The 10,000-nt window shown below is 50.8% G+C and overlaps 2 protein-coding genes across 2 annotated transcripts in view; one reads left to right on the top strand and one right to left on the bottom strand.

Moving 5' to 3' along the window:
- Positions 1-3,532, bottom strand: part of LOC311318593 (BCL2/adenovirus E1B 19 kDa protein-interacting protein 3) — a gene marked incomplete at both ends in the record, with an annotated part of 7,652 nt that extends 4,120 nt beyond the window's left edge. Inside the window, 2 exons of the mRNA XM_084449961.1 lie at positions 1-49; positions 3,490-3,532. The exon at positions 1-49 is cut by the window's left edge and continues 102 nt beyond it. Of these exons, the coding sequence (XP_084306087.1) occupies positions 1-49; positions 3,490-3,532 (92 nt within the window). The remainder of the gene's footprint in view (positions 50-3,489) is intronic.
- Positions 3,533-5,341: 1,809 nt separating this feature from the next.
- Positions 5,342-10,000, top strand: part of pcsk5a (proprotein convertase subtilisin/kexin type 5a) — a gene marked incomplete at both ends in the record, with an annotated part of 48,880 nt that continues 44,221 nt past the window's right edge. Inside the window, one exon of the mRNA XM_084455704.1 lies at positions 5,342-5,524. Within this exon, the coding sequence (XP_084311830.1) occupies positions 5,342-5,524 (183 nt within the window). The remainder of the gene's footprint in view (positions 5,525-10,000) is intronic.

Below are 10,000 nucleotides of genomic sequence, written 5' to 3'. Positions count from 1 at the left end.
TCCCTGCTGCTCACCACAGCTGCCGGTTCCTCCAGCTCCACCCAGGAACCTGGCAGAACAGAGGTTCCACACACACACAGAACATTACATCACATCACAGTCATTTAGCCGACGCTTTCATCCAAAGCGACAATAATTGCGGAGGAAAAGTCTGTACTACTACTCTCCAGAACTCACAAGTGCATCTCCTTTCTAAAACAAGTGACTAAGAGCATCATCTAGTGCTGAAGGCAAAGTGAAGAATAGCAAACTAAAAATATAACAGGTGCTTAAGAGGGAGGATCCTGGTAGTACTTCTTGAACAACTTAATTGTTCCAGGAATGGAACATTTTCTTGGGCTTTCGCCTGTGCTGCGTATAATATAGACGATACAAATACAGTGGAAAGATCTCTATTAGGACAATAAATATCCTCGTCTCTCCTGGTCTTGTCACTACTTCATCTGCCGCTATTTAAGAGTTAAAAGGGATAAATTGATTCTTCTATCTACTGTATTTAGTCTGCCGTGAGGAACCCTGACCCTCCTCCCAGAGGGCCGTAGCTGGACTCAGAGGGTAGAATGTGGGAGGGGTCAGTAGGGGTCAGTCACTATCTTACTGGCTTGCCTAAAGGTCGCCTGTTGGTAGGTAGACTGCAGGGATGGGCTTCACTTGGGCTGAAAGATGACCCAACCAAGCTCTGATGCTATATCTGACCAGTCAATATCACCAGTCAATATCACCAGTCAATATCACACACTACCAGTTAATATCACCAGTCAGTATTACACACTACCAGTTAATATCACCAGTCAGTATTACACACTACCAGTTAATATCACACACTACCAGTTAATATCACACACTACCAGTTAATATCACACACTACCAGTTAATATCACACACTACCAGTTAATATCACACACTACCAGTTAATATCACACACTACCAGTCAATATCACACACTACCAGTTAATATCACCAGTTTATATCACACACTACCAGTCAATATCACACACTACCAGTTAATATCACACACTACCAGTCAATATCACCAGTTTATATCACACACTACCAGTTAATATCACACACTACCAGTCAATATCACACACTACCAGTTAATATCACACACTACCAGTTAATATCACACACTACCAGTCAATATCACACACTACCAGTTAATATCACCAGTTAATATCACACACTACCAGTCAATATCACACACTACCAGTCAATATCACACACTACCAGTCAATATCACCAGTCAGTATCACACACTACCAGTCAATATCACCAGTCAGTATCACACACTACCAGTTAATATCACACACTACCAGTTAATATCACACACTACCAGTCAATATCACACACTACCAGTTAATATCACACACTACCAGTCAATATCACACACTACCAGTTAATACCACACACTACCAGTTAATATCACACACTACCAGTTAATATCACACACTACCAGTCAATATCACACACTACCAGTCAATATCACACACTACCAGTTAATACCACACACTACCAGTTAATAACACACACTACCAGTTAATATCACACACTACCAGTTAATATCACACACTATCAGTCAGTATCACAGCAAGGATAGACAGAGGAAAAGTCACACCAGTAATGTTTGTATTGCAGTGGGATGATTTTGGATTTAGAATTGACTGGAATTGAGTCTAGAATGAAGAAGATCAGAGGTCCCAGTCACTCGATGGTAAATCCAGGAGGAAGAATGTAGATTAAAAAGCCTTTATGAAGTCATGGCTATAAAGAAGACAAAGAGCCGACATGTTTTGACCTTGCGGTGTTCGTCAGGGCAAACTGAAGTTACTACTTCAACCATTAAACTGAAGTTACTACTTGAACCCATTAATATAATAGGCTATCAATCCTGCATCCAAGTGTACGCAATCAGGTAAAGCAGGTAGCCGATCCAATACGTTACTAGGACATAAACAATGATCACAAACAATGGAGATAAACATGTGTGACAAAATAAAGAAATAGACCTGTTAGTAATCAGTCCCGCAAAAAGACTCACAGGAAACAGGAAAATTCAATGTCTCCATTCAGACCAGTAAAAGTAAGGGATTGATTGATTGATTGATTGATTGATTGATTGATTGTTCAGTCTCCCCTCGTTAATATTTCAGTCTCCAGATCCTGTCACCACCCCTCGTTAATGGTCTGATATGTCCTAACGCCCCTATTCTCAACAAATGATCATTAGTGTTATGAAAATGCGTGTCTGGCCATCGAATAGTCCAGGTTTCCTGTTCTGATGTCATATTTATGTTCAACTAATTGATGACGCAGGCGTCGTTTGGTCCGGCCTTCATAGAATACATCATGAGGGCAAGGTCAGGTTAGTCGATGAATCACCAAAGTAGTATTACACAATTTATAAAATCCTTAATATAAAATACATCCTTAGACTTGAAATCAATAAAGCTTTTAGTTGGTCCCAAGTGCTTGCAGTGTGGGCAGTTCATACATCTGTAGACCCCAAAGGGTCTTTTAAGCCAAGATTCTGCAAGGTCGAAACATGTCAGCTTTTTATCTTCCCTATATCCATGACTTACAGTAATAAAGGCTTTTTAATCTGCATTCCTCCTCCTACATGTACTACCCAGTGCGTTGGACCCCTGATATTTTTCTCAGATGTTTATTTCCTCAAACCCCAAGAGAACGTCTACTTAGGCGAAATAACAAATACATACCCCCTAACCCTTACCCCAGACCCCCAGGCCCTAACCCTTACCCCAGACCCCCAGGCCCTAACCCTTACCCCAGACCCCCAGGCCCTAACCCTTACCCCAGACCCTAACCCTAACCCTTACCCCAGACCCCCAGACCCTAACCCCTGACCCCCAGACCCGTCAGACCCTAACCCTAACCCCAGACCCGCCAGACCCTAACCCTAACCCCTGACCCCCAGACCCTAACCCTAACCCCTGACCCCCAGACCCCCAGACCCTAACCCCTGACCCCCAGACCCCCAGACCCTAACCCCTGACCCCCAGACCCGTCAGGCCCTAACCCTAACCCCTGACCCCCAGGCCCGTCAGACCCTAACCCTAACCCCTGACCCCCAGACCCGTCAGGCCACGTACGCACCAGACACCGGACATCTGCTCTGCTTAATTGGCTTATAAACAAACAAACAGGTGAGTCAGGGAATCCATTTATACAAGACCGTAGCCGTGACAACAATGAGCTCTAGAACTGCGTGAGGTTAATAATGTTTCACAATCAGATCATTATGAACATGTAAACCACCATGAATATTAGTTTCTCCAATCATCATTCATGGAATAAATATATTTTGTTCCTTGATAACAATCGATTTGTTGAAGAAAGAAAGATGAATCAATGAAAAAGAAGACAACAATTTAAAAAGCTATGGCCAAGGTCACATGACCGGCCGGCCTACAAATAAATCATATTGATGTCTTATTGATATCTCATATTGATATCCGTGATGGCTCTTACCGTGCAGGCCGTCCTCTGGCGTCTGAGATCTGGATAGAGACATGCTGGAGGAGTCAGGAGACCCGGATAGAGACATGCTGGAGGAGTCAGGAGACCCGGATAGAGACATGCTCGAGGAGTCGGGAGACCCGGATAGAGACATGCTGGAGGAGTCGGGAGACCCGGATAGAGACATGCTGGAGGAGTCGGGAGACCAGGATAGAGACATGCTGGAGGAGGAGACCCGGATAGAGACATGCTCGAGGAGTCGGGAGAGGCGGATAGAGACATGCTGGAGGGGGAGACCCGGATAGAGACATGCTGGAGGAGTCGGGAGACCCGGATAGAGACATGCTGGAGGAGTGGGGAGACCCGGATAGAGACATGCTGGAGGAGTGGGGAGACCCGGATAGAGACATGCTGGAGGAGTCGGGAGACCCGGATAGAGACATGCTGGAGGAGTCGGGAGGGGCGGAGAGAGACATGCTCGAGGAGGAGACCCGGATAGAGACATGCTGGAGGAGTCGGGAGACCCGGATAGAGACATGCTCGAGGAGTGGGGAGACCCGGATAGAGACATGCTGGAGGAGTGGGGAGACCCGGATAGAGACATGCTGGAGGAGTCAGGAGACCCGGATAGAGACATGCTGGAGGAGTCAGGAGACCCGGATAGAGACATGCTGGAGGAGTCGGGAGACCCGGATAGAGACATGCTGGAGGAGTCGGGAGACCCAGATAGAGACATGCTGGAGGAGGAGACCCGGATAGAGACATGCTCGAGGAGTCAGGAGACCCGGATAGAGACATGCTGGAGGAGGAGACCAGGATAGAGACATGCTGGAGGAGTGGGGGGAGGCGGATAGAGACATGCTGGAGGAGTGGGGAGACCCGGATAGAGACATGCTCGAGGAGTCGGGAGACCCGGATAGAGACATGCTGGAGGAGTGGGGAGACCCGGATAGAGACATGCTGGAGGAGTCAGGAGACCGGGATAGAGACATGCTCGAGGAGGAGACCCGGATAGAGACATGCTGGAGGAGTCGGGAGACCCGGATAGAGACATCGAGGAGTCGGGAGACCCGGATAGAGACATGCTGGAGGAGTCGGGAGACCCGGATAGAGACATGCTCGAGGAGTCAGGAGACCCGGATAGAGACATGCTGGAGGAGGAGACCCGGATAGAGACATGCTGGAGGAGTGGGGAGACCCGGATAGAGACATGCTGGAGGAGTCGGGAGACCCGGATAGAGACATGCTGGAGGAGTCAGGAGACCTGGATAGAGACATGCTGGAGGAGTGGGGAGACCCGGATAGAGACATGCTGGAGGAGTCAGGAGACCCAGATAGAGACATGCTGGAGGAGTGGGGAGACCCGGATAGAGACATGCTGGAGGAGTCAGGAGACCCGGATAGAGACATGCTCGAGGAGTCAGGAGACCCGGATAGAGACATGCTGGAGGAGTCAGGAGACCCGGATAGAGACATGCTGGAGGAGTGGGGAGACCCGGATAGAGAGACATGCTCGAGGAGTGGGGAGACCCGGATAGAGACATGCTGGAGGAGTGGGGAGACCCGGATAGAGACATGCTGGAGGAGTCGGGAGACCCGGATAGAGACATGCTGGAGGAGTCGGGAGACCCGGATAGAGACATGCTGGAGGAGGAGACCCTGATAGAGACATGCTGGAGGAGTGGGGAGACCCGGATAGAGACATGCTGGAGGAGTGGGGAGACCCGGATAGAGACATGCTGGAGGAGTCAGGAGACCCGGATAGAGACATGCTGGAGGGGGAGACCCGGATAGAGACATGCTGGAGGAGTCAGGAGACCCGGATAGAGACATGCTGGAGGAGTCGGGAGACCCGGATAGAGACATGCTGGAGGAGTGGGGAGACCCGGATAGAGACATGCTGGAGGAGTCGGGAGACCCGGATAGAGACATCGAGGAGTCGGGAGACCCGGATAGAGACATGCTGGAGGAGTGGGGAGACCCGGATAGAGACATGCTCGAGGAGTGGGGAGACCCGGACAGAGACATGCTGGAGGAGTGGGGGGAGGCGGATAGAGACATGCTGGAGGAGGAGACCCGGATAGAGACATGCTGGAGGAGTCAGGAGACCCGGATAGAGACATGCTGGAGGAGTGGGGAGACCCGGATAGAGACATGCTGGAGGAGGAGACCAGGATAGAGACATGCTGGAGGAGTGGGGAGACCCGGAGAGAGACATGCTGGAGGAGTCAGGAGAGGCGGATAGAGACATGCTGGAGGAGTGGGGAGACCCGGATAGAGACATGCTGGAGGAGGAGACCCGGATAGAGACATGCTGGAGGAGTGGGGAGACCCGGATAGAGACATGCTGGAGGAGTGGGGAGACCCGGATAGAGACATGCTGGAGGAGTCAGGAGACCCGGATAGAGACATGCTGGAGGAGTGGGGAGACCCGGATAGAGACATGCTCGAGGAGTCGGGAGACCCGGATAGAGACATGCTGGAGTGGGGAGACCCGGATAGAGACATGCTCGAGGAGTCGGGAGACCCGGATAGAGACATGCTGGAGGAGTCAGGAGACCCGGATAGAGACATGCTCGAGGAGTCGGGAGACCCGGATAGAGACATGCTGGAGGAGTCGGGAGACCCGGATAGAGACATGCTCGAGGAGTGGGGAGACCCGGACAGAGACATGCTGGAGGAGGAGACCCGGATAGAGACATGCTGGAGGAGTGGGGAGACCCGGATAGAGACATGCTGGAGGAGTGGGGAGACCCGGAGAGAGACATGCTGGAGGAGTCAGGAGAGGCGGATAGAGACATGCTGGAGGAGGAGACCCGGATAGAGACATGCTGGAGGAGTGGGGAGACCCGGATAGAGACATGCTGGAGGAGTCAGGAGACCCGGATAGAGACATGCTGGAGGAGTGGGGAGACCCGGATAGAGACATGCTGGAGGAGTCAGGAGACCCGGATAGAGACATGCTCGAGGAGTCGGGAGACCCGGATAGAGACATGCTGGAGGAGTCGGGAGACCCGGATAGAGACATGCTCGAGAGAGTCGGGAGAGGCGGATCTGACCCGCACAGACGCGGGTTTCTCCCCGGGTTTGAGGATGGTAGAGGAGGCACGTAGCCGGTGTGCTGGACTGGTCAGCACCGTTAATCTCCCCCCCTCTCACACACACACACACACACACACACACACACACACACACACACACACACACACACACACACACACACCCACGTGTAGCAGACTGTCTGAGACGAGGCAAATTAATCGGTACTGAAGCTTAGTTACAGTAGGTAGGCTAGTAGAGCCACGATCAACTTCACAGACAGATCTGATACCCTGAAAGACTGGCTAGAAATACAGAGTTTTCAAGTTTTAATCTTGGACCCGTTTCATGTATCCTTCTCAAGCAATTTGATCGATTTTCTTAAGAAAGAGATATTATTTGTCTTATGATCGTGAAATCATCCCTCTGGACTGACTCGTCTCTTCCTCTGACAAGAGGTTCTGCGATGGATCAGCAACCGCACTGTGTCACATTTCACACACAACATATCGAGATGAAGACAACACACTATTATATTATGTAAATTGGAGGGTATTTGTTGGTGTTCGTACGTGTGGGTCCAACACTTCATAAAGGCAACACTGCCCCCTGCTGGTTACAGCTCCTGACCAAACGGGCATGTTCAGTATGCATCAATCAATCAATCAATCAATCAATCAAAGCTTTATTTGTATAGCGCATTTCATACCCAGAGGCAACACAATGCGCTTTACAGAGAACAAGGGAGGTGGGCACACGACCCACCCCTACATATTCCAGAGGGAAGCACACGTGTATTTATATACAGGCTACAGTAGAGCTTCGGGTTAAGCCAAGCGGACAGATACAGTTGTGAAAAGAGTATATGATGATGTGATTTGTGATAAGGGTTAGGCTATAACCCATGTTTTGTGGTGAAGCTGTGCTTTTCAGCTGTATTCTAATCCTGCTGCTCTAATATATGCCACCACCTACATGTCATGTTAGTTCATGTGTGGTGTCACCTGTGACCTGAAGAAGGCCGCGCGCTGCCGACACATTGCGCGGTAGACCTAAATAAACCACGAGGCGCTCAGACCTCCCTTCTTTCTTCACTTTATCGTTTTCACTCGAGCACCTGTCACTGTTCTCTCTTGGATGCATGTGTATTTCCCGTCAGTATTAATGCAGTTTGTTCTCAGTAACCTCCAGCCAGACCGTCTGTCTGAAGGAAAAGAACATTTAGAATTCTCATTGAAACAAAGCAGTCGAACGTTCGCTCATTCATCACGTTCGATCCGCGATAACCGCACCTGACGTCTCGCGATCCTTCAGCCAACGGCCGGCCCTACCCACAATCCATCATGGTTTGCATGCGGAGATACTAGTAAAATAAAGGAACCTTTCCAGGTAATGGCCACGGTTAGATGTGCCCATTAGACATGTCCCCTACACTACAGGACTGCATTACTACCTGATTGATGACTTGATCTGACTCGGCACTAATGGCCGCTCTGCTTAAAATTCGCTTTTGAAGCCAGAAAGATCTGTGTGTGTGTTGTTGTGTGTGTGTGTGTGTGTGCGCGCGTTTATTGTGTGTGTGTGCGTATTTGTGTGGGTGTGCGTATTTGTGTGTGCGTGTGTGTGTATTTATGTGTGTGTGTGTGGGTGGAAGCTGATTAATGGGAGCCAATAAAACAAGTGGTGTTCCTCTGTGGCTCTGAGGACCTGCCTGTGAAAACAGGATCTGATTGGCTGTTCAGAGGACCTGCCTGTGAAAACAGGATCTGATTGGCTGTTCAGAGGACCGGCCTGTGAAAACAGGATCTGATTGGCTGCTCAGAGGACCGGCCTGTGAAAACAGGATCTGATTGGCTGTTCAGAGGAGCCTTTCAGATGTGATCTGAATAAGCACAATTCCTAGCCCCGCCCCCCCTAGAGGACAGATATGGACTCATCCTATTCCCCCCCTAGAGGACAGATTTGGACTCATCCTATTCCCCTCCTAAAGGACAGCTATGGACTCTTAGTCCCCCCCTAGAGGACAGCTATGGACTCATCCTAGTCCCCCCCTAGAGGACAGCTATGGACTCATCCTAGTCTCATCCCTAGTCGAGGACAGATATATATCCTATGGAAGAGAGGGAGGGAGGGAGAGAAGGAGGGAGGGAGGGAGGGAGGGAGAGAAGGAGGGAGAGAAGGAGGGAGAGAAGGAGGGAGAGAAGGAGGGAGGTGTAGGAAGACAGTAGCAGGTCTGTCCTAATGCAGGTGATATGACTGGTCCACTGTGTTGATGAAGCAGGTTTAGCGTCTCTCAGTCCCCTCATGTTATTCATACTGAGGGACACACCTGCTGTCATGGCTGGTCAACATTGGAACAGAGGGTCAACAGAGTCGCCACGTTCTCTCAACTCACACAAGCATGGAACTGCTTCCCAGACGCAGCCCAAACCTGCTCCTAGACCGGGCTGATCTCTCAGGAGCCCAAACCTGCTCCTAGACCGGGCTGACCCCCAGGAGCCCAAACCTGCTCCTAGACCGGGCTGACCCCCAGGAGCCCAAACCTGCTCCTAGACGGGCTGATGTCTCAGGAGCCCAAACCTGCTCCTAGACCGGGCTGACCCCCAGGAGCCCAAACCTGCTCCTAGACCGTCTGATGTCTCAGGAGCCCAAACCTGCTCCTAGACCGGGCTGACGTCTCAGGGGCCCAAACCTGCTCCTAGACCGGGCTGACGTCTCAGGAGCCCAAACCTGCTCCTAGACCGTCTGATGTCTCAGGAGATTTTCCCCGAAATGCCCTTCTGGGTTGTCTATATCTATAGTCTTAATCTGTGTGCAGAAATAACAGGAGATGCAGAGATACAGAAGGAGAGAGAGAGAGAGAGAGAGAGAGAGAGAGAGAGAGAGAGAGAGAGAGAGACGGAGAAGATGAGATTAATAGTCCGGGTTGATAAAGTGAGATGGGATGTCTCTCTCCTCCCTCCGGGCGTGAAGGTGGTTCAGTCTATCGCTCTTTATCTCCCCATCCAGTTCTCCATGTTCCTATCTGTCTTCCCCTCCCCTCCCCTCTCTCCTCCTCTCTCTCCTCCCCTCTCCTCTCCACTCCCTCCTCCCCTCTCCACTCCCTCCTCCTCTCTCTTCTCCTCCCCTCCCCTCTCCTCTCCTCTCCTCTCCTCTCCTCTCCTCTCCTCTCCTCTCCTCTCCTCTCCTCTCCTCTCCTCTCCTCTCCTCTCCTCTCCTCCCCTCTTCTCCTCCTCTCTCCTCCCCTCTCCACTCCCTCCTCCCCTCTCTTCTCCTCCTCCCCCCTCCTCCTCTCTCCTCCCCTCTCCTCCTCTCTCCTCCTCTCCTCCTCACTCACAGCAGCGGGTCCTAACTAGCCCCAGGTGACAATGGCACAGGAATGAGGATCCTGTCCAGTAATACAAAAAATCGCTGCAATCAATTGGTTCTGGTCCACAGAAAAACATGTTCTCCTCTGTCTCTCTCTCTCTCTCTCCCTCTCTCT

Source organism: Borostomias antarcticus, assembly GCF_949987555.1.
Source record: "Borostomias antarcticus genome assembly, chromosome: 2".
In the NCBI taxonomy this organism is placed as follows: domain Eukaryota; kingdom Metazoa; phylum Chordata; class Actinopteri; order Stomiiformes; family Stomiidae; genus Borostomias; species Borostomias antarcticus.
The sequence above is the reverse complement of the archived record's forward strand: the minus strand, read 5'-3'. Positions and strand labels throughout refer to the sequence as shown.